This window comes from Eimeria acervulina, genomic scaffold (genome assembly GCF_000499425.1).
Source record: "Eimeria acervulina Houghton genomic scaffold, Eah_scaff282, whole genome shotgun sequence".
In the NCBI taxonomy this organism is placed as follows: Eukaryota; Apicomplexa; class Conoidasida; order Eucoccidiorida; family Eimeriidae; genus Eimeria; species Eimeria acervulina.
This window is the reverse complement of record NW_013547982.1, coordinates 12,501-38,368: the sequence shown is the minus strand read 5'-3', so window position 1 is coordinate 38,368 and position 25,868 is coordinate 12,501. Positions and strand designations below refer to the sequence as shown.

The following is a 25,868-nucleotide window of genomic DNA, read 5'->3' as shown; positions in this document are numbered from 1 at the left end:
TCACTAGCGAAGTTCTCTGTCGAAAGCTCATTGAACGAGAAGTAGAAACGAACCGCGGTGAACACTCTGTCTCGCTACCGTGCGAGTAAACTTCCCCATTTCTTGTGCTCCCCTCCGGGTGTCTACAACGAAGCTAGGGAAGGGTTTGCAAGTAATGCACCTCTTCTTAGGCTTCAGAGTCTTCGGACTAGAGTCCAGTGCTTGAATTGGGGTCTCAATATCCTGCGCCGACATGCCACCACGATGAATATTCCTTCCCCATCTGCTTGGCTCTCTAGGGGGCCAATGATCCGACGTTGTTTATTGGTTCTCAGTCCGTTTCTTCTCATTCTGTACCACTCCGATCCCTCTTCAGCAACAGGTTTATACGGACGGCCCCGTGCATGTGCATTTGTTTTTCATCGACGGGGAATCAACCATCTTGGGGGTGGAGGCCGAGCGAACAGCAGCTCCCTCGACGCACTTCCTTCATTCTTTGAGCGGTTCAGAAAAGGAACGAAAGAAACTGAACAGCAGCGGCAGCAGGAATTGCGTCTGCAGACAGACGTTGACCTGTATCGGTTGCTGGGCGTGCACCGTGATGCTCCAGCCTCTGGCATTGCCGCTCGTGCGGAAGAACTGCAAAAACAGCAGCGCGAGCAGTTCTCGGGCGTAGATACGCCGCACTTGGATCCCTTTGTGGAATCCCTTCTGCGGGAAATCTCGGCGACACTACAAAACCCTACACAACGTGCTGCATATGATGAAGGGGGCTATGTCCCAGAGTCTCTCTCCGCCCTGCTGCAGGAGCTGCTCCCTGTACTGCCTTCTTCCAGTTCCCATGAAGAAAACACCAGTGAGGAGGCAACAGCAACAGTTGATGAAGAGGACGATCCGGAGGACGAACCAAGAGGCCCTTCGAGCTTGTTTTCTGCTTTGTTTGGTCCCCATTTTCTTGGGAGCAGCAGCCCTTTTGCTGCTGTTACCGGAGGCCGGCGTGCGTCACGGCCGCAGAGAGGTGCAGACGTGGAGGCCTCTGTCACTCTTGGATTCGAAGATGCAGCGCTTAAAGGGGCGTCTTCTCTTTCTGTAAGAGTGCAGCGCCAAGAGCCGTGCGCGTCCTGCTCCAGCTTTCAAGACCACAAGGCCTTGAAGCCCTCGGCCTGCCGCGCCTGTGAGGGCAGAGGAATGCAGACAGAAGTGAGGCGATCTGCATGAGGGGGCTGCAGTGCAACACTCACCAACAGACTGACTTACAGACCCAACTCCTAAGGGCTCGTAGTCGCATCACATTCTATTTCAAACACCAATGCTCAACACAATCAGGCTGCAATCCGGGTTCAGGTCTTATGTTGACGATTACCCTCGTGCAATAATAAGTGTTAATTGTCTCTCGGCTTCCACGCTGGGCCCTCAAATGCACGCACCTGTCTGTGCACACGTCTGCTTCCTTGCGTATCTCTGTCGCTCTCTTCGCCTCTGTCTCTGTCTGTCTGCGTGCGTGTGCGTTTGTGCGTGGTAAGCCCATGCCAGGCCAGTGCCTTGTTTGTTAAATCGCATGTTTAAGTCATTGTTCCGGTTCCGTTAATCGTTTCTACGTGCTTAAATACTTGTATTTTCACTCCGTAGCAGCCTGGGCAGGGGAGCTCCAGCAGCTGCACACTGTTTATTAGCATTTCTGCTTCTGTTCTGCGTTTGCGGTCCTTCTGTACAGACAAGACGTTCTTCTTTTGGTTTTGTCTCTACATCCATCAGCTGCCCAGCTTGCGGCGGGACGGGGGAGTCGGGGCACCCTGCATGCGACTCCTGTGGAGGTGAAGGCTTGGTAAACAAAGAGGTGTCTCTCAAGGTAGGGAGCCTTGCTGCTGGTTAATGTGATGTTTGTATGGCTATTATTCTTGCTCTCCATGGTGTTATTGCCACTCATAATGCTGCTTGGTTGCTGCGTCGTTGTTGCTTCCTTAATCCGAACGCGGGTGTTGCTGCTGCTTTTGTTGTCTTTCGTGCTGCTGCTGTTGGCAATACGGGCTCGTTATGGTGCTGCCCTTCTGAATATGCTGTTCTCATAGTCCACGGCAATTGTATTGCTGCTTCTATCTACAGGGTTGCCCCTTGCGCTGATGATGCTGTTGCTCTTGGTTGTGCTACTGCTAGTATTAACGCTGATGATTAGTAAATGCCTGCTGCTACAGGGGGGGGCCCTGTCGTGGTTTGGGTGTAGCTGATATCTTGCATCTATTGTGATCTCCCTGCGTCACCTACGTTTACTTGCTAGCTCGAATATCTTTCTGCGTGCTTTCGCTTTTTTCTTTCCTTTATCCCGTCATGAACAATGGAATCATTCCTGTCCAAACGCTACTTCGTTTATTTAATCTCTCTTGATGTTTAAATGGCAGGTCAACATACCTGCGGGGGTCTCAGAAGGGTCTCTGCTACGCGTAGAGGGCGAAGGAAGCAAAAGCGCAGATGGAGGGCAGCCAGGTGATATGTAAGTTTCCGGAAACACCCATTTTATGCATATATATAGTGTAAATGCATATATGCATAGATATGCACAGCAGACATCTTGCATATTCATATTGTGCATCATGCACAGACGCACGCGGAAATGCAGCTTCATCCTTTACCTCGCAACAGGGAGTAGTGCTCATCCCCCCTCTGGTTGCATGGACATGTGCTCGTACAGGTGGAGGCAGTAGTTTATTTGTTGATAATAACCTGTGTGCTGCTGTTGTTGTCAGATATATATCCGTAAACGTGGAGAAACACAACCGGTTTTCGAGGGAGGGTGCAGATGTGCTCAGCGACGAGACGATATCTTTGCACGATGCAGTCAACGGTTGCAAACTCGTGAGCAGGCCCTATTCTGCTTCCGCTTACAGCAGCAAATGTATATATATATATACATATACATTTGATAATTAAGATAATATATTTACTATATATTTTTATGTATTATTGTGCGTGCTGCCATGGGCGGAACAGACAGTGGAGACAATAGACGGCACGGCCGAGGTAGAAGTACCACCTCTTTCTCAATCCGGCCAGAAAGTGCTCATTAGAGGCAGAGGCGCAAGGAGGCTAGATGGACATTCTAGTAAAAGAGGTGACCATATCATCACACTAAGGGTAAGTAGCATGCGCTGGAGCGAAGGCAGGGATATTGTGTAGTAGCGTACGATGCTTTCCTCGTTGATCGGCTTTGTTCTACCTCAAAGGACACCCGAATCATCGTCGTGCCACTTAGTCCTTCATTCGGATTTTCAGGTCGCCCTTCCCGATAAAATTACAGCTGAAGACCGCGAACTACTGCAGCGTCTAAGAGATGCGGAGAAGGGAGGAGACAAATGAAAGACAGACTAGAAGTCTCTCCAGAACACACTGCATCTGCCAGATACCAACTCCGGGCAGGCAGTAGCTGGACGATCTACGCCAGGCTTTATGCTCTAGCTAGCAAAGCCCAGGGAATGGTGCTCCTCGATTGTTTCAAAGGATAAGCTAGTGTGCTCCTGGCATTCATGCCCGAGGGGGGCAGAGGGGGTAGCTAAGGGAACGATAAATAATTGTTTTGGTTTCACTTCATTTACATGGACGCAAACATTTGTGAATTGCTACTCTAAACTAGTCAGCAGCAACGCATGTAATTGAGCTTCTTTTAAAAACCTGCGCTAGCTGCTAACGCTTCAGTGGGAAACCTAGCAGTGGCAGCCACAACGGAGGTGCAGCGACAGCAACAGCAAGACCATGAGCTAAAATAGCATTAGAAGCAGCTTTACCAGCATTAGTAGAGGAATGCTGTAGAAAATTAATGAGGCCATTGCTCTTTCACCTTCGTGCTTGGAAACTTGACAAACTGGACCTTTCGGGTAGGTTGACCCTTGTGGTGTAGGTATGTTTAAATGCAACATGTAAAGCCATCAGCAACTGCATCATCGTTATATGCTAGTTATTGCGACAGCTGAGCTCGACACAAAGGCGAACTCAACCGGTCGCTGTTCGAGCGGTTTTCTCAGGCTTTTATGGTCTCGTGGCCAGGATCATTAAACACAAATAGTATTGCTTCGCTCTTCGTATACGTAGCGAGCTGCTGACATAAAGCACAATGTCTCTTGGCGGGGATGCGTTTTCGTCTATTAGCTCACAGTAGGGACTTGCGGACCCAGAGAGCACACTAATACTGGATAGGCATTCGCTGGTGCACCGGTGGAGAGGATGGACTGTTCCGAAGGCGTAAAGTGAGTCACTGTCTATAGAAGAAAACGTTACAGGACAATGATCAAGCGTCAAATGGCGGCGCGCATTTGGGGCCTATAATACACTCACAGTTGAACAGGAGTTTCCGACGCCCCAAATAATTTTTTTTTTTTTTTCAGATCCCAATTCACTTCACCGACGGGCACAAGACTACATTCAATGCACGCACTCACAAACTATAATATCCCGGTCTGTTCTTTGCGTTGGTGGATATAACTACCGGACTGCAGTGAGCGATCCATTATGACATATCGGGGCCGTCGAAATTGTTCCGCACATTGACGGCGCACTTCTGTTCAACCGCAATATGGGGGAGCAAGCAGTACCTGCGCCGTGCTCCGCAATCGCTACGTGAGAAGCAGCACCTCCGCGAAGTCACAAAAGTGTTCAGTCTCCATACAAGCAATCACCGTCTTAGGGGATTGTCTCTGTTGGGGGAGTCGAATCAGATCTGGAGAAAATGCAGGATATTCAAAGGTGAGTATTACCCCTGTACACTCCCCGCAGCTTTCTCGGACAGAGCGAAACGGTAGAAAGAAGCAACCACAAGCCGGATCTGACACCATAGGCCATCTCCAGCGCTCGTGTTCACTGGCTGCGACTACCTTTTTCTTGCAAGCAACCGGTATAATGGCATGCAAATTTGTCGCTGGATTCGCGAAAAACGCCGCCCGTCTAACGAATAAACATAAAAAAGACAAGCAACTAGCTGCACCGAGAACGGAAAAGTGGCAGGCATGAGCCTGATCAGAGACCTGAAGTCGTCTGCAGTGCTCACTTCCACTGATTTCGACCGGCATTTCCTCCGTATAACCGGTATTATGTATGACACAACACTTTGGATGAAACTCTCGGCGAGGGAGCAAGTAGAAAACATACCAAGTACTCGGCTGTCACTCACGTCGAGTTACGGAAGCCGTCTTCGCTTGTGGAGGACCTCTTAGCGGTACAGTTGGGAGGAAAGAAGTATCGACATTTCAACAATGAAGGAGCTGCTCGGTGGCTCTGGCGGCACAGTGAGTTCTGCTACACAATCAAGTATACTATCAGCAACATAGTCTCTGGCGCAACTCTCCTGTCTTCTGCAACTGCTGGTCCCTGCGGGCCAAGTACATGCTGAACAATCGCCTACAGTATTCACGCATAAAGGTGGGAGCTGTGCACTGCTAATGTATCTCATGCAGCAGGGGTTCCAGCAAGGCGCGTTAGAATTCTTCTTTACGGTTACGCTCCTTTCTGTAGCAGCGCTACATAGGTCATTGGGCCGCTCTTTCCCAGGCGCCTGGGGACTACGGAGAAAGGAAACTGATTTAAATGAACTACTTTTTGAGTTTTTCGGCTTTGTTTCAACTCACAGCGGGCCGTAACTCTACGATCGCAGGTTTGTGTTTCAGCAACTTTTGTAACGACGCAACCCCTCGAGAAACCAGATGCAAGCTCTGTTTTAATGGACTGACCAGCGCTGTACACAAACACTACATGACTAATTCCCTTTCATTACCTAGTTTTCAATCCAGAAGAAATACAGTAACGAAGCTTTTAAAGAAGGTATCACGCACCCCGATACCGGGGGGTTGAGAAGTGGAGGAATACGGAGTTAGGGAGAGTTCACGGGCAGAAACTGTCCCAAATGATCTCTTTTTAGATAATGTTTTCAAAAACAAGGTTTATGATTGACGAAAGCAAGCCATGATCACTAGCTTCCATTGTAGGCGAGAGCTACAGAACACCTGCAAAGATGTATATATCCCGGTAGCGGTAGCGGTGACGGGGTATCGTGAATAGAGCAGAAACATTTGCAGATTCACCCTTAACTTAGACATGTAAGTACACGTGAAGCTGTTCGTTCTATAGTGAAGAAGGTCTTTTCTATTCGAGATTCCGGTTTACAGCTCCTCAGGCGAAGTAGGCCTCGCTCAGCCCCAGCGAAGAGGGTCCATTTCCTTATTGGCGTTTTGCTTTGAAGAATGGCAGTAGTAGTTAAAGCTGTACATATTGATCCTCCTCGAGTATGATTTTTATTTCTGTGGCGACTTTTACTCCTTCTCTCAGAGCCCAAGCTACGCTGTAGCAGTGGGAGCAGCGGGGGCTCCTCGGCAGCACCTAGGAGCGACGGAGGAGAAGGAGGAGCAGCAGCAACTGCTTCTGGGGTAAAACCAATGGTATTCGCTCTTTTAGGGGCCGCTGGAGCGGCCCTTCTTGCTGGGTTACCAGTGGTATTCCCAGCAAATGTGGGGGCCCCCGGGGCCTCCGGCTTATCTGTAGCAACGGAGGGGGGAACGAGCAGCTCCCCCTATTTAAGCGAAATGCCTCTAAAGGAGACGAGAAGCAGCATCTTTTCTGCTCCAGTGCAGTTCCATTTGGCCTTAGCAGCCCCCATCATCGCCCTGCTGCTGCTGCTGCTGCTGCCACCCCCACGCCGAATACCCAGAAGCAAACCAACTCCTCCCGCACCGCCTGAAAAAGCACCACTAATACCTCCAGCACCCCCATTACCACCACCGCCAATAAGAGGAGTACCAGTAGCAGGAGTAGCGGGAGCTCAGCGGGCACCACCACAGCCAGCAGTAACACCAGCGTCAGTAGCAGCAGCAGCAGCAGCAGCAGCTGCGAGCAGGCAACAGTCTGAGACCCATCATCCCTCAGAAGACTATTCTTCTACGGTGTCTCCTTTCGTATCGCAGGCGGGGGCCCCCACGTCTCAAGCCGGCATACAACCCCCAAGCTACCTAGACCATCCTCCGCCTCCGCCGGAGCTGCAGCAGCAGCAGCAGGAGGAGGATAAGGAGGAATTTGAGCTTAAGGAGGAGTCTCAGGGCCACTTCCCTGTGCCTCCTCAACAAGCCGCAGATGAACAAGAGGACAGTAATAGTGATTCATCAACCCACTGGCCACCCCCTCCTGCAGATTCCCCTCTACCCGCAGACAGCGCAGCTACAGGTGAAGGCAACATTTTTACATTCCCCCCCCCACCACCGGGTATGCTTCAGGCCGCCGACGATTCAGGGGCCTCCGGAGGGGCTCCCGAACCCTCAGGGGAGTCCGGAGGGGCCCCCGATGCCTCGGGGGCCCCTGGTGTCCCCGAGGCATCAGAGGAGTCTGGAGGGGCCCCCGAGGCCTCAGAGGAGTCTGGATGGGCCCCCGAGGCCTCAGAGGAGTCTGGATGGGCCCCCGAGGCCTCAGAGGAATCTGGATGGGCCGCCGAGGCCTCAGAGGAGTCTGGACGGGCCCCCGATGCCGATGAGGCGGGGGCCCCCGATGCAGAGGAGGCCCCAGGGTTATCCGGAGGGGCCTCCGATACACCGGAGCCAACCGACACCAAGCAGGCCCCACAGGAGGAGGCTCCTGGGGTCCCCGAGCCCCCCCCCGCTCCTTTACCGCCTCCTCCATCTGGCCCCACACGCGCAGATGAGGATTCTATGGAGTCACTGAGGGGTCCCCCACCTGCAGAAGACAGCCCCTTGCACAGCGAGAAGGGGGGCACTCAACTAGGAGAAGGGACTTCAATGCCCGCATCGAGGGGCCCTAAGCCAGCAATGAAGGGCCCTAAGCCGCAGCTGCCACCCCCAAGCACTGGGGGGCCCCAGATGAAGCCCCCCTCTCCCCAGCTATCCCAGCCTTCTGTTGGTATGCAAGCAGCAGAGGAAGAGAGCGAAGAAGAAGACATATCCAATGAAACCAGTGCGGCGCATGCAAAAGACCTCTCCAGCGCCGAAGGACAATCGGGGGCCCCTACAGCCACAGAGTCGGGGGTCCTTACATCTTCAGAGGGGGGGGGCCCCCAAGCTCCAGAGTCGGGGGCCCCTCATGTTCCAGAGTCTAGGGGCCCCACATCTTTACAGTCAAATGGCCCCCCAGCTACAGAAACGGAGGTCCCTCCAATTCCAGAGTCCGAGGGCCCCCCATCTTTAGAGCGGGGGGCCCCCGCAGCTCCAGAGTCCGAGGGCCCCCCAGTTCCAGAGTCTGGGGGACCGGCCCCTACACCTCAACAGTCGCGGGGCCCCGGATCTGCAGAGTCGGGGGCCCCTCCAGCTCCAGAGTTGCCGGGCCCCCCAGCTCCACAGTCGGGGGCCCCTACAGCTCAAAAGCCACTGGGCACCCAATTTGCACAGTCGGGGGCCCCTCCACATCCAGAGTGGGGGGGCCCACCACCTTCAGAGTGGGGGGCCCCTCCAGCTCCAGAGTTGCCGGGCCCCCCAACTTCAGACGTGGGGGCCCCTCCAAATCTAAGATGGCAGGACCCTTCATATCCAAACTGGCAGGGCTCTGCAGGTTCAAATTGGGAGGGCCCCCAATATCCAGACTGGGAGGTCCCCCAATCTTCACAGTGGGGGGCCCCTCCATCTTCAGAGTGGGGGGCCCCTCCAGCTGCAGAGTGGGGGGCACCTCCTCTGCAGGCAGGGGTCCAAGCTTATCCTCAGATGGGGGGCCCCTCTCGTCCTCAGATGGGGGGCCCCCCTCGTCCTCAGATGGGCCCCCCTCGTCCTCAGATGGGAGGTCCCCCCCATCCTCAGATGGGGGCCCCCCCTCCTGGTCAGAGGGGGGTCCCGCCTCACCCTCAAATGGGCCCCGATGCTTATACGGCACCCACGCCAAATCCTCCGATGGGGGCCCCCCCTCGTTCTCAGGTAGGGGCCACCCATCAAGGAACCCGCCCTCATCAAATGGGGCCCCCGCGTCACCCTCAGATGGGGGCCCCTCCCCCTCATGGGGGGGCTTATCCACAGATGGGGGGCCCCCAACGTCCTCAGAGGCCTCCCCCACCTGGTTATCAGACGGGGGGCCCCTCGCTCCCCCAGGGGGTGTCCCCTCCTTATCCTCAGGGGGGGGCCCGCCCTCATCCTCAGATGGGTGTCTCGGCTTCTCTTCAAGGGGGGGCTTATCCTCATGCTCAGATGGGGGCACCCCCTCGTTCTCAGATGGGGGCCTCCCAGCGTCCTCAGAGGCCTCCCCCACCTGGTTATCAGATGGGGGGCCCCCCTCCTCAAGGGGGGGCTCTCCCTCATCCTCATTCTCAAACGGGGGCCCCCGCTCATCATCAAATGGGGGCCGCGCCTCACCCTCATGGGGGGGCTTATCCTCAGATGGGGGGCCCCCAACGTCCTCAGAGGCCTCCCCCACCTGGTTATCAGACGGGGGGCCCCTCGCTTCCTCAGGGGGGGTCCCCTCCCTATCCTCAGGGGGGGGGCCGCCCTCATCCTCAGATGGGGGTCCAACCTCATCCAACAGGGGCCGCCAGCCATCCTCATGGGGGGAGCCCCCATCGCCCTCAAGGGGGGTCCCCCCCTCGATCTCAGATGCGGGCCCCCCATCAACCTCAAATGGGGGCCCCTGTTCACCCTCAGATGGGTGTTCCCCCTCAGGCGGGGGCCCCTGGGCATCCTCATTGGGGGGCAGAGGCTCCTCATCCTCAGGCTGGGGCCCCTGCGCATTCTCAGGGACAGCTTCCCCCTCATCATCAGGGGGGGGCCCGTCCTCAGCAACAGAAACGCGGGGGCCCCGCGCGTCCTCAGGCGGGGGCCCCTCCGTATCCTCAGGCAGAGGGTTTCCCTCATCCTCAGGGTGGGTCATTCCCACATCATCAAGGGGGGGCTCTTCGTCAGCCGCAGCAACCCCGGGGCCCCGGGCCTCTTCAGGCTGGGGCCGCTTCTTATCCTCAGGGGGGGGGCCATCCTTCTCGTCATCCGCATTCGGGGGCCCCCCTTCAAGGTCAGCAGTGGGGTGCTACTCTGCCTCCTCATCAAGGGGCCTTTCCATCTGTCGAGGGCCCCCCTGGTGCACCAGCAGGTATGCCGCTTCCTACGGCGGGTATGGGGGCCCCCAGGGCTCGACCTTCTCCTGTGCCTCTTCCTGGGGACCCCTCGTCTGAAGCATCCCGGGGGCCTCGCCAGCCACCCCCTCGGCCAGTGGGGCCCTCTTACCCTGGGGGGCCCCCGCACATTGGTGAAGGGGGACCCAGTCCCCAAGCCCCGCAACGGCGGCCGCAGCAAAGCGCTGGAGCATCAGGCACTCATTTCCCTCCCGGGTCTGCTCCTCCTCCTACTCCTACTTCTCCTGCTCCTCCTGCTACTCCTACTTCTCCTTCTTCTGAAGGTCAGGACGGCCTGGTGTCTCCCCAAGCTGACAAAAGTAACCTTAGAAAATGGCTAAAGAAGACAGGGGAACAGATAAAGAACAAATGCAGGAAAAAGAAGAAGGAGCAAGAAGAGGAGGATGAGTGGTAGCAGCTGCGCGCATAGATACAACCATCACGCTGCAGCAGGAGCTGCTGCTGCAGCAGCTGAAACAGCAACAGCGCCAGGAACAGTAACAGCAGCAGAAACAGCAATGCCTTCAGAAACAGCAACGCCAGCAACAGCAACAGCAGCAACAGCAACAGCAACAGCAGCAACAGCAACACCAGCTGATGCAAGAACAGGGGATGCTGGTGCAGCAACAGCAGCAGCACCTGGGGCAGCAGATTCTGCTGCTACATATCCAGCTGCTGCTGCCCCTTCGTTGTTATTCTTCTTGCTTGCTGGTTTGCTTGAAGGCTACCTACTGCTTTCTTCACTGCAAGTGAGGGCGAGCAGACACTGTGAGGTGTACGTGCAGCAGCGGCCCTTGTCTTGCCGTTGCTTGGATTTGAAGAGCTCCGTAGACAGCAGCAGCAGGAGCAGCAGCAGCAGCAGGTGCTGCTGCTGCTTGTGTTTGTTTGTTTGTGCGGCGGAAGGTTTGCTAAACCGCATATGAAAGCCTCAGATGCCTTTCTTTTCTGCTGCCTGCTCGGGCCTTTCTCCGTAGACATTGCGCGGTGTACGCATACTTTGTAGTGCGTGTGGGGCCGCGTTTTTATTGGGGATCGACGCTTTGCGGTGTACATTCACCTCGGAAAGCAGTCTTATGCTGGATCTGGGGTGTGCGTACACCTGAGTAGGCAGGTGCAGGTACGGGGTGCGGTGTACGCACACCTTAAGATTGAGGTGTACGTACACCGGCGCATCCAGGATGTTCTCGTTTGTTGGAGAGGGTCCTCAGGTGTTTTATTTTTTGTTCTGAGCGTTGTTCTCTTCGCCCTTTATTGGATTATTGAATTCTTACTTGTGTTGCTTGCAGCATAGAAGAGGAGGCGTCTGGGAGTTTACCTCCTTCCCTGTTTTATTCTTTTCATCTCTACAACTCTTGCACAGCTGCGTGGGGCTGAGTCTTTTCAAGCCAAGCAGCAAACTACAATAAGGTAGACAAAACCCAAGGGTTTACTAGTAGTTAATAGTTAGGGCTTAGTAGTACGGCTTTCTAAGGTTTAGGGTTTAGGCTTTAGGGTGTCTATTCACCGCAGAATGCAAAAGGGTTCGAGGCTCCCTCCGCAATAGGGGGGTCTTGTTACAACTCTCTAAGCTCTCCCTCTGTCTATTTGGGGGGTTTAGGGTTTACGGCAACATCAGTACATCTGGTGTGCTCAATTCGTGCATTACCTCCTTCTCTATATGACGGGAGAGAGTAAAGAAGACATTTCCGGTGCTGGCTAGCTCCGGCTAGCATGGCTAGCTGCAGGGACCTACGGCTAGCCATGCTAGCACCGCGCTAGGGCCCCTCACCGTTGACTAGCTGCAGCTGGGTGCCTATGGACGAGGAAGCATTTTATTTGAGTCTGTTAGCCTTTCTTTATGGGCTACATTTGTGCTCGTTGCCTTTGTAGCTTTGGAAGGTTCCAAGTAGCAGATCGCGCTGTCTTCTGGCTTTTGGGGTGTACGGGCACCTCTGCTGTTCTGTTTTTACTTCAACGTGCTGTTAACTTGCATATTATTGTCAATTTTTACTTTTTTAAGAGTCAAAGCGGATTCTTTCAGGTTTCTTTTCTGCAAAATCATAGAGAAAACACCAACAATGCTGCAACCTACTGGGGGCTGCATGCAATACCGGGCCAGCGTGACTATTGATTGAGTGCAGGAAAGCAGCGCTAATTGAGTTTATAAATTCTCTTTAGAGAGAATTAAAGATATTCCTTTCGAATTTATTCGTCTTTATTCTCTTCTATGTGCTAAGCCGCCTCCTTTGCAGCCATTCATCTCAGGTGTACATACACCTGAATATGTGCTGCGGCCTGCACTGCGCGTTCATTTGCTTTGGGGGCTTCTGAAGAGGAAATAAAAACAAAATATATATCAAAAGGTTTTCCTTTTTTGCATCAGAGGCTGTTTACGTTTATTCTTTCTTCAGGAATCCCCTTGGGGGCCTCCTTCTTCTGTTGACTGGTGAATCTTTTCTTCCTTGTGTTGTAGCTCTTTTGTGCATCTTTGCTTCCTTCTCCTCTGCCTCTCCCCCCAAATCTCTGAGGGGGTTTCCTTAGTGTTGGTTCTTTCTTCGGGTTCGCGAGCATCTGCGGCTGCTGCTGCGGCTGCTTCTGCTGCTGCTGCTGCTGCTGCTGCTGCTGCTGTACGCACACCCCAATCAATAGCGGCGTCGCATGATGCGCAAGAAAGAAAACGGCAGCGAATGGAGACAGGTCAGGAACCTCGAGTCCCTCGAGACAGAAAATGATTCTTATATTGAGGACTTAGAGGCGAGAGTGCAGGGCCTTAAGGAGGTATAGCAGAACCCTTATAAGCTGCTGTTGCTGCTGCTCGTGCTTACACTTCTGTTTCGGATGCTTCTGCTGCTGCGCCTGTTTTTCCTGCTGCTGTTTCTGTCTGTGGTGCTGTATCTGGTGGTGCTGTTGTGCTGCTGCCGGTGGTGGTGCTGCTGCTGTTGCTGCTGTTGTTGGTGCTGTTGTCTCTGACGCGGTCGCTTCTGCTTTTGCTATTGTGTGGGCACGAAGGGGATTTCCGTTGCTGTTGCTGCTGCTGCTTTTGATACGGACGAGGTGCTGCCGCTGTTTCGCTGCATGTGCTCTGAGTACTGCATGCACTGTATCTGTTTGCTGCAGCTGCTGCTGCTGCCGCTGCTGGGTAGCTCGCTATAGAGATATGATTAGGGTTTGTTTAGGCTTTGCATGCGGGTGCTGCAGCTCAGTCTGGCAATGAGGGAGGAGGTGAAGGCCTCAAACAGTCTCCTAGGCTCGATGGTGAGCAGCAGCAAGTGCAGCGGCAGCAAATGCAGCAGCAGCAGCAGTAGCAGCAGCAGTTTCGGCTGCCAGGCTGTCAGGAGACAGAAGGAAGCGCGGGCCACCGAAAGCTCCGGTGTACTTTTATTGTAGATGCAGGGGAAATGGCAGCAGCACGGTTTAGGGTTTAGTGTTTAGGGTTTAGGGTTTAGGGTTTAGGGTTTGTTGGCTGCTGCAGATGGGGCGGTTAGAAGGAGTTCGGATGTCTGTGCGGAACTCGGTGCGACGCATGGACCAAATGTTTAAGTCAGGAGTGAGTTTTAGGGTTTAGGGTTTAGGGATTGGGGTTTAGGGTTTTGGTGTAGACCTAGGGTCTAGGGCCTAGGGTTTATGGCCTAGGGTTTATGGCTTAGGGGTCGGTGCTTGCTTCTAGGGTTTAGGGTTTAGGGTTTACTCTAGCCTGTTTAGAGTTGTCATCATCTCGTGAAGCGGCTCTTTCTGTGCAAGCGCACTTGCTTTTAGGGTTTAGGGTTTAGGGTTAAGGTTTAGGGTTTAGGATTTAGGGTTTGGGGTGTTTTTGCAGGGAGGATGGCACATGCTGCACTTGGCAGCGTTTGTTTTGTTCATCTTCTTGATCTTCTACTTCTTCTTCGCCAAGTAAACCACCACTGTTTAGTGTTTAGGGTTTAGGGTTTATGCGTGCCTACGGCGCCCACTGTACCCTAACTTGCGGTGTCTATACACCGAGCAGGGAAGAGATGCTGCTTTACTCATTGAGGTTCTGTTCTAAGATTGAGGGTTTGGATTTTAGGGTTTAGGGTTTTAGGGTTAGGGTTTAAGGGTTTAGGGTTTAGGGTTTGGGGTGTATGCGGAGGGTGGCGATGCTGCTTCTCTAGCGGCTGCCGCAGCGTTTGTTGTTCGCCTGTAATTTTCTCATTTTCTTTTTTTAAAGTAAATAGGCTTATTTTTTGTTTAGAGTTTAGGGTAGAACGTGCGTAAACACCACAACTGCCTTCAAAAGAAGCAGCGGTGTACGTACACCGCAACAATTAGTGCTAGATACTGCGTATACACCGCAACGATACCCAATAAATCTGCGGTGTACGTACACCTCAGATTGTGCTTAGGGTAGTCCACACGTTTTTGTGGTGTATATAAATAAAGGAGCCGCAGGGCCGAGGCAAACTGCTGCACGTACACCCCAACTGCAACTCAGGTGGGACTTAGGGCCTAGGGTTTAGGGTTTAGCTAGGGTTTACCGTTTAGGGCCGGCCCAGAGGCTAGGAGCAAGAGAGCGTATAGGACTAAAGGGTTCAGCGCGGTGTACATACACCAGAAGTATTCATTTTCTCTAGCGAAGGAGAAACATGAAAAAGAAGCAAAGAAGAAGATTGAGGGTGTGGGGCCCCGCGGGGGACAGTTACCCCTGTCCCGGGGGTGTACATACACCTCAGCCATTCATCATCGGGTTGTCTTCTACTTTTAGGGTTTATCTACATACCTGTTGGGGCCAGCCACAACGACTCCTTCTTCTTTGCTGTGCAAACTCTCAGTAATAACACCGTGGGGCTGCTCTGTTAACGAAATACCTCTAGCTGTTCACAAATTCCTCTTACCTAGGATTTAGGGTTTAGAGGTTAGGGTTTAGGGTCTAGGGTTTAGGGTTTAGGGTTTGGGGTTTAGGGTTTAGGGTTTACGGTTTCGGTGACTGCACACTGGTCACGGGCTGAGACCGAGGTAAATTGTGCTAAACTCTGCGGCTGCCAGTTGATTAAAATATTGACGACTGTACAAAAAATAAAAATTTAGTGCTGCTTGTATGCTGCTGCTGCTGCTGTTGCTGCTGCTGCTGCTGCTGCTGCTACTGTAGGGCGAGCGGTCGACGGGAACTCAGTGGACCGTCACAGCCTCAGCTTGTTGAGGTGTACATACACCTCAATATGAATGAATTTTAATAATGCAGAAATAGCAGAGGAGGTATCTCTTTATTTGCTGTGCTATTAGGGTTTTATATTCCTTTTCCTGAGGCGTGTTGCTGCTGCTGCTGCGGTCGCTGCTGCTGCTGTGGTTCTGCTATGTCTCTCCTGTATAGACTACACCCCGCCGCAGCAACAGCAACTCCAGCAACAGCAGCAGCAGCAACAGTAACAGCAGCAACGGGAACAGGTAGCGGAAATCTTGCTGCTGCTGCAGTTGCTGCTAAGGCCTCAAAGGCCACGAAGATGTACTTCGCGCAGCAGCAGCAGCAGCAGCAGCAGCAGCAGCAGCATCGGGAGCAGCAGCATCGGGAGCAGCAACTGCTGCCCTAGTCCTAGCTGCCGAGGCAGAAGCAACGATCGCTGCGGTCGTAATATAACAGGTAGTGCCCGCAGCAGCAGCAGCAGCAGCAGCTGCTGCTGCTGCAGCTGCTGCAGCAGGAGCTGCAGCAACAGCTGCAGCACGGCCAGCAGCAGGCTCGCCGCCATAATATTGGCAGCAACAGCAGCAACCCTTGTTGCTGCTGTAACAGCAGCAACAGCCGTTGCGACAGCAGCAGCTGCTGCAGTAGGAGCAAGCGCAGCAGCAGCAACTGCAGCCGGAGCGACTGCAGCGGCAGCATTCTTTTCAGAGGTCAGCAGCAGTAACTGCAGCAAAGATGGCAGCAGTTGCTGCTGCGCTGCTGCAGCCGCTGCAGCAGCAAGTGGTTGGGGCGATATTGAAAGCCCTCCGAGAAAGAATAGGATATTTTCTGGTCTCAGTAGACACACAGGCAAAGATGGGTGCGAAGCTCTAAACCCTAAACCCTAAACCCTAAACCCTAGTGGTGGCCTGCCCTGTAACCGCTGTCCTTTGCAGTGATCGATCGCTCTAAACCCTAGAGATGCACGACCCTGAGTGCTGCTGACGCGCAAACCCTAAATCCTAAACCCTAAACCCTAAACCCTAAACCCTAAACCCTATGCACGTGTGTTATGCCGTTGCAGAGGGTTTGCTGGACCGCTTGCATTTAGAAAACGTCGAAGTTGATGCTGCTCACTTGACGGAGGAGTTCCGCAGCCGCCAGGCAAACCCTAAACCCTAAACCCTAAACCCTAAACCCTAGACGGTTTGCATCTTTATTAAACCCTTCTTGAGCGGAGAGGCCCTTTCTATCACTCCCTGGCGGCGCACACGTGGCGTGCCCCCTCCCCTGACTGCATGTGTTGTTCTTTTCGAGTGCTAGGGTTTAGGGTTTAGGGTTTAGGGTTTAGGGTTTGTGTGCAGATTCCTCTAGAGGTAACTGGAGGTGGGTTTGCCTTAGTCGATGCCCGTCTTTACTTAACCCACGCCCGCCTTGATATAATTGCAGAGGGTTGCGATCTGCACTTAGCACCGAGAAACTTCTCTGATGCCTCTGTAAACCCTAAACCCTAAACCCTTAACCCTAAACCCTAAACCCTAAATCCTACGCCGTAGACACGCGGCATGTAGGCACTCTTTTGCGCCAGCAATAGCATGCACCCGGGATGCAAACCCTAAACCCTAAACCCTAAAAAAACCCAAAAAAAAAAAGCTAAACACATGAAACCCAGCATATATATTTTGGCCATGAGGGAAAGAGTACTGCGTCCTTGGACGCCTGAGGGTTTAGGGCTTAGGATTTAGGGTTTAGGGTTTAGGGTTTGGGGTCTGCAGAACCTTTGTTGGAGCGCCGCAGGAAGAGAACCTTGCTCAAGTAGCAGAACGGCAACTTCAGCAGGTTCGGGATGCCAAACCCTAAACCCTAAACCCCACACCAAAAACCCTAAACCCTAAACCCTTAACCTTGCCTCCTTGTTTGGGTGGCATTACCGCTATTGCAGGTGTAAGAATTGAGGGTTTATTGCGTAGAGTTGTGAGCAGCAGCGCGCCTGTGGAGAGGACGCAGATCATGCGTTTAGGGTTTAGGGTTTAGGGTTTAGGGTTTAGGGTTTGCGGCGCAGGTGGACGAGCACATCCATCATTTCTTTTTGTTGCAGAAGCAACAAGAAGTAGAGTTAAGGCGGCAGCGCCTCCATCGTCTTTTAAAAGAAGGCCCTAAAGAAGAAGGAGCAAGAAGAGAGTTTGCTGCTGAGACCAAAGAAGTGCTGCAGCAGCAACAAGCAGTAAACCCTAAACCCTAAATTCTAAACCCTAAACCCTATACCTTCACCGTCACACACCCACCGGCCACATAGATACTGAGGCCTTCGAAGCAGGAACCTACAAACCCTAAACCCTAAAGCGAAGCTTTCACTTGAGATGCCGAAATGCGCTCAGGGTTTAGGGTTTAAGGTTTAGGGTTTGTGGTTTTGCAGGTGTCGTCAGCGGAAGAAACGCCCTTGCATTCCATGCTAGAGTGGCTTCTCCGGTACTTACCGAACGTCAACATACGGTGAATGAGGGTTTAGGGTTTAGGGTTTAGGGTTTAGGGCTTAGGAGGGCCAGGTTGTTACTTTTCCGGCTTAGTTTGTGAGCGCCCTAGTGTTCCGCTTGAAGCTGCCTTGTGGCTCTCCTCTGCATAAAGAGATAATAGGGTTTTAAAAGCTAGGGTTTAGGGTTTAGGGTTTAGGGTTTGGGTGCAGGCTTGAAGACGTGAAGATTTCTTTAGATGACTCCTCGGGTTTCTTTGGGCCCCCTGCAAAGGCAGTATTGGGTATCAAGCGAATTATTTTTAAGGCAAGGGAGCAGCTTGTCTCTAAACCCTAAACCCTAAACCCTTGTCTTAAGCTTCATAAACCCTAACCCATAAACCCTAAACCCTTTATGGACTCCTAAGGAGTGCCCCCACTAAAACAGGAATCAAGATGATGACGGCGAACCTGCCAGCATATGCTTTTCAGGGTCGCTAGGGTTTAGGGTTTAGGGTTTAGGGTTTAGGGTTTGTTTGGTGTTGCAGCCATCTGCTTCGAAGTCGCCATGGGGGTTTAGTTGGGGCGGCTCTCCGCCCGTCTTTTTGGGGCCGCAGCTTTCAGAGCCGCAGGTAGATGAAGCACTTGCTGTTGATGTCTCTATACGTCAGCTGAGGCTGTCCCTCTGCAGCAGCAGCAGCAGCAGCAGCAGGAGCAGCAAGAAGGGAGGCAGCAACGAGAGGGACGCGGTGTGGGTCGATGTGCTCCAGACAGAGGAGCTGCAGCTGCATCTGTTTGTGGAGCGCGAGGCTAACAGCAGCAGCAGCAACAGCAGCAACAGCAGCAACAGCAGCAACAGCAGCAGCAACAGCAGCAACGAGCAGAAAGGGCCCCTTCGATGGCGCGCTTCTTTAAATGTTTTAGGCGAAGAAGAGGTGCAGCTAACGTTGGGTAATTTTGCTGCTTTTTATGCCTTCTGTCTCTACAACAAGCTCCTCCATATTCAGGATCTTAAACTCCTGAAGGCCTACAGACCGCCTGTAAACCCTAAACCCTAAGCCCTAAACCCTAAACCCTAGCTTCATCCCTTCACATGAGACTCAGGGCGAACTCCCACTGCGGCTGCTACGCTCAATTACACAGCCATTGTAGAGTGTCTAGGGTTTAGGGTTTAGGGTTTAGGGTAACGGATTCAGGGTGGCGTATGGCTGGGCTTGGGTATTCTAGGAGCCTTATTTACGCCTTGTTGTTGGGGTGTTTAGGGTTTGAGATTTAGGATTGTTTAGAGTTTAGGGTTTAGGAGTGTCTAGGGTTTAGGGTTTAGGGTTTAGGGTTTAGGGTTTTGAGGTTGTTTAGGGGCGGCCCACGAAATACCCGAGGGATTGGTGGCTGTACGCTAAGATGTACGCTCGGCTGCTTCAGCGAGAAGAAAAAGGAGAAGACAATTTCTTGCAGCAGACAGAAGAGCGAATGACGCACATGAAAAGGTAGGGTTTAGGGTTTAGGGTTTAGGGTATAGGGTTTGCGGGGGGAAGGTGTGCGTGACGCTGGTGCTTCTGGCTCAGTGGCTAAGGATTAGGGTTTAGGGTTTAGGGTTTAGCGTTTTTCCTTGCGCATCAATGTGCAGGTTCCTTCGCCTAGCAAAGGTGCTGCTGCTGCAGCATCGAGAGCAGCAGCAGCAGCAGCCACAAACGCAGCAGCAGCAGCAGCAGCAGCAACAACAACAACAGCAGCCGCTGCAGGGGAACGGATCGATCCCTCCCCTCATTGAATTGCTGAAGCCCGTGATGACCCGTTACACCCAACGCCAGCAGCAGCAGCAGCAGCAGCAGCAGCAGCAGCAGCGATGGCAGAGGAGACAAACAATAGGGCAGCAGGAAGCAAACGACATCTTTTTGCTGCTGCAGTTTGCTCGCCGCCAAGTGGAGGGAATATGCTTATGGATGCTGATAGCAGCAAAGGAGACCGAAGCAGCTCTGGAAGAGCTGCAGCAGCGAGGAGATACAGACCTGCAGCAGCAGCAGCAGCACGCGCGCAGGCTGCGGCAGCTGCGCCAGCAGCACGCGGTTCTGCAGCAGCAGCAGCAGCAATTCACCTCTCCCTCTGGGGCCCCCGTATTGAACGGGCTCCAACAGGAGCAGCAGCTGCTGGTGCTGCAGCAGCAGCAGCAGCTGCAGCTCGAGCTGCAGGCGAACGAGGATGAGCAGCAGCAGCTGCTGCAGCAGCTGCAGCAAATCATCAACCCTGCCGTCAGAGAGAAAGTCGTTTCTTTCTTCTGTACGCCTTCTTCCTTTTGCTGCCAAGCTCGTGCTGCAGCAGTAACACTAGAGCAAGGGAAGGAGGAGCTGCAGCAGCAGCTGCTGCTGCTACAGCGGGAGCGGGGCCTGGGGTGCAACAGCAGCAGCGGGAAGCTGCTTGAAGTGTACAGACAGCAGCAGCAAGCTGCTGCAGCAACCTGCCGTAAGGTTGAGAGCTACAGAGACACCTGGAGGCTCTCACGGCTTCGCATGCTGCTGTGGGCTGAGCTGCTAGCTGTCTACGAGCTTTCGTTTCCTGCTGCTGCTGCTGCTGCTGCTTCTGCTGCTCTGCTGAACCACACAGCCCTCGCGGAGCTGCTGCAGCAGCACAGAAGGAGACAGCTAGAGGAGACATTTAGAGATGGCATGCTACGCCCTAGCAGCGCCTTAGACCCAGTATTCATGCGAAAGGCTGCTCGCATTCCTGCTCCTGCTGCTGCTGCTGCGGGTGCTGGTGCTGGTGGTGCTGCTGCACCACCAGGCACGGCCGCAGAGCGAGCAGCAGCACCTGACAGTGCTGTTGCTGCGACTGCTGCTGCCGGTGCTGGAGGAATTCCAGCGGAAGCAGCTCAAGGTGCAGCAGCAGCAGGAAAGGTTGCTGCAACAGGAGGGTTGCGGGAGGAGCATCTGAAGCAGCCTCAGCAGCAACAGAACGTCTTAAGTGCTGCAGCAGCAGCAGCAGAAAAGATACCCGCGTTGCTGTTGGCCATAGGGAAAAGCTGCGACCTGCCTCTGCCTCGATACCTCCATAGGCGGAAGCTGGGGCTGCTGCTGCGCTCGGTGAAGCTGCGGCTCGCTCCTCTACTCATCCTAGACACCTGCCAGCAGCAGCAGCAGCAGCAGCAGCAGCAGTGGCTCTTGTTTGAGGCCCTGGATGCCGCAGTGGACCTGCAAACAATAAACGCGGCTTCACTCCTCTGCTGCCTTCGCTGCCTTCAGCTGCACCTCTGCAGCGGTCAGCTGCAGCTGCAGAGATGCAGCAGCAGCAGCAGCAACAGCAACGGCAGCAGCAGCAACCATAGCAGCAGCAGCAGCAGCAGCCACTCCGACTGGAGGTGCCAACTCGAGGAGCAGACACAAGTCCTGCTGCTGCGAATGGCCCACAACTCATCTGCTGCCAGCAGCAGTCGCCGCAGCAGCAGCGTTTGCTGCACTAGTGAGAGCGCAGCAGCGCAGCAGCAGCAACAGCAGCAGCAGCAGCAGCAGCTGGCAGTCCCGGTTGTCTTCGGCCCCGGGGGAAGCAGCAGCCACCCAAATGGGATCAAGCAGGAGCAGCACAGAAGAAGCACCAGCAGCAGCAACAGCAGCAGCAGCAGCAGCAGCAGCAACGGGCGAAAGCAGAGTATTTGGCAGAACGCGCTAGATGCTATAGGAATTGCTGCAAGTGCAGCAGCAGCAGCATCTTCTGCTGCTGCTGCTGCTGCTTCCGATACAGAGCCAGGGGCGACGAGATCCCGCAGAAGCTCGCTTGTAGAAGACCTTGCCAGCAGCGGCAGCAGCAGCAGCAACAGCAGCAGCAGCAGCAACAGCAGACTGGGAGCAGCCAAGGCTTCATTTCAAGAATCCGTGAAGACAGGAGTGCTGCTGCAGCAGCAGTTGCAACGGCAGCTATCGTTTGTGTTGATACGCCTGACGGCGCTGCCGCTGCTGCAGCATCAGCAGCAGCACCAACAGCACAGTCTGCTGCTGCAGCAGCAGCTGCAGAATCCCTTGCTGCGCATAGGCGTCCCCCTGTATTTGCAGGCGACTGCAAAGCTGCAGCACATTTGGGGCCGCGTGAAGACGGGCGAGGTGCAGCAGCTGCAGCAGCTGCTGCAGCAGCTGCTGCTGACGCTCTCTGCTGCTGCTCTCGCTGGAGGAAGAGCAGCAAGCAGTACTTCTTATGCACAGTAAGCCGAACTCTACTCTTTATGCTGAGGCACTTAAAGCTGCAGCACACAACAGTTGCGCTCTCCTTAGATACGGCAGCTCATATAAGGGAGTGGGTGCGCCTGCTGCTGCTGCTGCTGCTGCTCTTTGTGTTGCTGCTGTTGCTATTGTTGTTGCTGTTGGTATTGTTGCTGCCGTTTCTATTGTTGTTGCTGTTGCTGCTGCTGCTGCTGCGCTGCAGCAACAAAGACCCTGTGGCGTTCTTCGCAAGGCTACTTACCGCCTACAGGCGGCACAACGAGCAGCTGCAGCAGCAACACATACAGGAGCAGCAGCAGCAGCAGCGTTCTTTGTCTGGCCTTCAGCAGCCGCAGCAACAGCAGCAACCGCAGCAGCAGCAGCAGCAGCACAAGGGAAGCAGCGACAGTCTCACGTCGGATGCTGCTGCTTCTGTTACGGCTCCACATGCTGTGGATTTGAGCTTCGTGACAGGTGCTTCACTGCTGCTGCTGCTGGTGTTGCTGCCGCAGTTGCTGCTGGTGTTGCTGCTACGGTGCTGCTGCTCCGGCTGCTGCTGGTGCGGATGCTCTGTTGCTGCAGCTGAGCCTGAAGCGGTACTTTTGCGCCTTCTCTGTTTGCTGCTGCTGTTGCTGCTGCAGATCGCCTTGCTGCAGCCTCTCAGGCAGCAGTTGCTAAGCAGCAAGCTGCGCACAACCTCCTACCGTCTGTCTTCCCTCCAGCGGGTTCAGCAGTAGCGCCTGCTGCAGCAGCACCTGCTGCTGCCTCTGCTGCTACTGCTGCTGCTGCTGCCGTTGCTCCCGAATGGGCCCACCTGCTCTCGCTAGTTGCTTTACGGCTTCGAGCTGTATTCCCTTCAGTGCAAATCTCCTTGCAGCAGCCGCTACCGCTGCAGCAGCAGCAGCAACAGCAGCAGCAGCAGCAGAGCAACAGCAGCAAATTAGAGAGCCCATACCAGCGTATCGTTATTTCAGGTGCACCTGAAGGCCCAGAAGGAAGCCGAACAGATGCAGCAGCCTCAGGGCCGTCTGCCGCAGCAGCAGCAGCAGCAGCAACAGCAGCAGCAGCAGCAGGAGGAACGCATTCTGTAGGAGAGGAGATCCTCAGCGTCGCGATAAGGGAGCAAGAGCTGGCGCTGTCGCTAAGCAGCAGCAGCAACAGCAGCAGCAGCACGAAGCAACCTGTTCTGAATCTGTCTCTTGAAGGTGTATGTACAGCTGCCTGCCACACCCCAGCCAGTTTGCTGCAGCAGCTGCCGCTGCTGCTACTGTCGTTAAGGACGCATTATCAGCAGCTCGATGCTTTACTGCTTCTGCTGCTGCCGCGCCAGTGGACCTCGGTCAGGCCTCCGGAGTTGCTGCTACAGGTGCAGCAGCAGCTGCAGCAGCAGCTGCAGCAGCAGCAGCAGGAGCTTCAGCAGGAAACGCAAGGAGCAATAAGCATACAAAAGGATTATGCAGCTTCACATGTCTCCTGGGTGGACGCGGTGTATGGATTAGTCAGAGAAGCTGCTAGGAAGCAGCAGTTGCTGCTGCAGCAGCAGCAACAGGAGGAACGGCAGCAGCAGCAGCAGCAGAAACAGCAGCAGCAGCAGCAACTGGAGGCCACGTCTAGCGACGAACTTGTGCTGCCTCTTTTCCGCGTTGCTTCAGAGGATTCACTTCCTAGCAAGAAAGGTGCTGCTGCTGCTGCTACTAATAATGCTGCTGCTGCTGCTGCTGTTCCTGCTGCCTGGATGCCCCCTTCTCTATCCGCTCGGCCTGCATTTCGTTGTGCGGCTGCTTCTGCTGCTTCTGCTGCGGGTGCATCTTCTGCTGCTGCTGCTCCTGCTGCTGTGCCTCCGTTGCCTCCGTCGAGGGCAGCAGCAGCAGCAGCAGAAGCCAGGGCAGCAGCAGCAGAAGCCAGGGCAGCAGCAGCAGCAACAACAGCAGCAGCAACAGCAACAGCATCAGCTGCTGCAGCAACTGCTGCCGCCGACGCAGCCGAAAGAAGCAAAGGTGCTGCTGCTGCTTCTGCTAGGCAGGCTGCTCACAAATCTGCTGCACCAAACGATGCTGCTGCTGCACCTGCTGCACCGACCGATACCACTGCTGCACCTGCTGCAGCACGCGGTGCTGCTACTGCTGCTGCACCTGCTGCAGCACTTGGTGCTGGTGCTGGTGCTGGTGCTGCACCTGCTGCAGCACGTGGTGCTGGTGCTGGTACTGCACCTGCTGCAGCACGCAGTGTTCCTGCTGCACCTGCAGCAGCACGCAGTGTTGCTGCTGCACCTGCTGCAGCAGTACCGCCTCTTAAATCTCCACCGATAAATATAAAGCCTGAAGGCGGTGCTGCATCTCGTGCTGCGCCTGGTGCTGCTGTTCATGGTGCAGCAGCAGCAGCAGCAGCAGCAGCGGCCGCGCATGAGCCCACAGCGTCTCAACCAGCAGATACGAGAGCAGCAAAATTTGGGGGGATATCGCAGCGGCAGCCTGTTGCAGGGCCAGCAGCAGGAACAGCAGGTGCAGCAGCACAGAAGCAGCAGCAACAGCAGCAGCAACAGCAGCAACAGCAGCAGCTACAGATGAAACTACGGCAGCAGCTGCCACAACTACAACGGAACTTCACACAGCCGCAGCACCAGCCGCCGCAGCAACAGCAGCAACAGCAGCCACAGCAGACACAGCAACAGCAGCAACAGCAGCCACAGCCGCCGCAGCAACAGCAGCCCCAGCAGCAGCCACAGCAGCAGCCGCAACAGCAGCAGCAGCAGCAGCAACCGCAGCAGCCTCCGTTGCTGTTCGCGCGTCGTGTGCCTGGCTTTTACTCTCGAAGGACTTCACTGACAGAGTCAGCCAGCGCTGAGGGCAAAGATGGAAGACAGCAGCAGGAGCAGCAGGAGCAGGAGCAAGAGCAGCAGGAGCAGCAGGAGCAGCAGCAGGAGCAGCAGCTCGAGCCTGAAACGCCGAGGACGAAACAGCGGGAGCAGCAGCAAGCAGCAGAAGAGTTGGTGTCTCTGGGCCTCAAAAGAGTTAAAGGAACAGACGCCTTCTCCCACTTCTACTGAATACAAACAAACACTGATGCTGGCATCTGCTGCTGCTGCTGCTGCTGCTGCAGCGCAGACGCCGGCATCTGTCTGCTGCTGCTGCAGCAACAGCACCAACAGCACTGACGCCGGCATCTGTTGCTGCTGCTGCAGCAACAGCACCAGCAGCGCTGACGCCGGCACCTGTTGCTGCTGCTGCAGCTACAGCAGCAGCAGAAGTTGCTGCTGCTGCTCATGCTGCGACTGCGTGGCTCGGCTGGTTTTCTCGCTAGCCAGAGATATGCGGCGAGGGTTTCGGGTTTATAATTAGGGATTAGGGTTTAGAAGGCCCTTCTGTACAGTTCAGTAATTCTGCCTTAGGGTTTAGGGTTTGGCTCTGGCGTAGGGTTTAGGGTTTAGGGTTCCAAGTGCACCGTGCCCCCATTTTGCCTGGGGTTTAGGGTTTAGGGTTTAGGGTTTAGGGTTTATTGATTGAGTGCAATGTAAGTAAGTAGAAACCCCAGTGCAGTTGCTGGCTAGGGTTTAGGGTTTTGTAGGGTTTAGGGTTTAGGGTTTTGTAGGGTTTCGGGTTTAGGGTTAAGACGGCTGACGCGAGCAGCAAGGCAGACAGCCACCGCCTTGCAGCAGCAGCAGCAGCAACAGCAACATCAGCAGCACCACCAGCAGCGGCAACAGCAGCAGCAACAGTAGCAGCAGCAACAGCAGCTCAAGCAACAGAATGGAAGAGCATCTGTGCTTCTGCAGCTTCAGACCACACAACCCCTGCCTGCTGCGGCTAGCTGTAGCAGGCTGTAGCTACCTGCAGCTAGCTGTAGCTACCTGGAGCTACCTGTCGCTACCTGCAGCTAGCTATGGCTAGCCGTAGCTAGCTATGGCTAGCTTGATCTACCTGTAGCTAGCTGTGACTAGCACTGGCTAGCTGTGGCTAGCTATGGCTAGCTACAGCTAGCTGTGCCGACGCCCCTTTGGAGGAGCGTCTGTAGGGCTCGAACGCGAGACTGCTGTCGAGACAGCAGCAGCAGCAGTAGCAGCAGCAGATGCTGCTGCTGCTGCGGCTCCTTAGCAACAACTGC

General features: G+C 54.5%; 6 protein-coding genes across 6 annotated transcripts in view; 5 read left to right on the top strand and 1 right to left on the bottom strand.

Annotated features, from left to right (window-relative positions):
* Positions 1 to 243: 243 nt before the first annotated feature.
* Positions 244 to 3,330, top strand: EAH_00030570 (DnaJ domain-containing protein, putative; the record flags this gene model as incomplete). The annotated part of the gene is made up of 6 exons (XM_013392490.1): positions 244 to 1,179; positions 1,694 to 1,828; positions 2,376 to 2,467; positions 2,721 to 2,829; positions 2,965 to 3,108; positions 3,247 to 3,330. The coding sequence occupies 6 exons, from the start codon at positions 244 to 246 to the stop codon at positions 3,328 to 3,330; spliced, it is 1,500 nt and encodes a 499-aa protein (XP_013247944.1).
* A 2,592-nt stretch (positions 3,331 to 5,922) lies between these two features.
* EAH_00030560 (hypothetical protein) lies at positions 5,923 to 8,145 on the top strand (the record flags this gene model as incomplete). The annotated part of the gene is made up of 3 exons (XM_013392489.1): positions 5,923 to 5,932; positions 6,286 to 7,985; positions 8,122 to 8,145. 3 exons carry the CDS (start codon positions 5,923 to 5,925, stop codon positions 8,143 to 8,145), a joined length of 1,734 nt encoding a protein of 577 aa, XP_013247943.1.
* A 162-nt stretch (positions 8,146 to 8,307) lies between these two features.
* Positions 8,308 to 9,804, bottom strand: EAH_00030550 (hypothetical protein; the record flags this gene model as incomplete). The annotated part of the gene is made up of 1 exon (XM_013392488.1): positions 8,308 to 9,804. The coding sequence occupies one exon, from the start codon at positions 9,802 to 9,804 to the stop codon at positions 8,308 to 8,310; it is 1,497 nt and encodes a 498-aa protein (XP_013247942.1).
* A 642-nt stretch (positions 9,805 to 10,446) lies between these two features.
* EAH_00030540 (hypothetical protein) lies at positions 10,447 to 11,585 on the top strand (the record flags this gene model as incomplete). The annotated part of the gene is made up of 2 exons (XM_013392487.1): positions 10,447 to 10,817; positions 11,552 to 11,585. The coding sequence occupies 2 exons, from the start codon at positions 10,447 to 10,449 to the stop codon at positions 11,583 to 11,585; spliced, it is 405 nt and encodes a 134-aa protein (XP_013247941.1).
* A 1,097-nt stretch (positions 11,586 to 12,682) lies between these two features.
* Positions 12,683 to 15,564, top strand: EAH_00030530 (hypothetical protein, conserved; the record flags this gene model as incomplete). The annotated part of the gene is made up of 5 exons (XM_013392486.1): positions 12,683 to 12,799; positions 13,220 to 13,276; positions 13,494 to 13,568; positions 13,839 to 13,912; positions 15,348 to 15,564. The coding sequence occupies 5 exons, from the start codon at positions 12,683 to 12,685 to the stop codon at positions 15,562 to 15,564; spliced, it is 540 nt and encodes a 179-aa protein (XP_013247940.1).
* Positions 15,565 to 15,890: 326 nt separating this feature from the next.
* EAH_00030520 (protein arginine n-methyltransferase, putative) overlaps positions 15,891 to 25,868 on the top strand; it is a gene marked incomplete at both ends in the record, with an annotated part of 21,588 nt that continues 11,610 nt past the window's right edge. Inside the window, 12 exons of the mRNA XM_013392485.1 lie at positions 15,891 to 16,014; positions 16,499 to 16,520; positions 16,910 to 16,973; positions 17,197 to 17,358; positions 17,551 to 17,627; positions 17,818 to 17,881; positions 18,132 to 18,623; positions 18,940 to 19,070; positions 19,211 to 21,769; positions 21,991 to 22,241; positions 22,409 to 24,777; positions 25,356 to 25,527. Coding sequence (XP_013247939.1) covers positions 15,891 to 16,014; positions 16,499 to 16,520; positions 16,910 to 16,973; positions 17,197 to 17,358; positions 17,551 to 17,627; positions 17,818 to 17,881; positions 18,132 to 18,623; positions 18,940 to 19,070; positions 19,211 to 21,769; positions 21,991 to 22,241; positions 22,409 to 24,777; positions 25,356 to 25,527 — 6,487 coding nt within the window. The remainder of the gene's footprint in view (positions 16,015 to 16,498; positions 16,521 to 16,909; positions 16,974 to 17,196; positions 17,359 to 17,550; positions 17,628 to 17,817; positions 17,882 to 18,131; positions 18,624 to 18,939; positions 19,071 to 19,210; positions 21,770 to 21,990; positions 22,242 to 22,408; positions 24,778 to 25,355; positions 25,528 to 25,868) is intronic.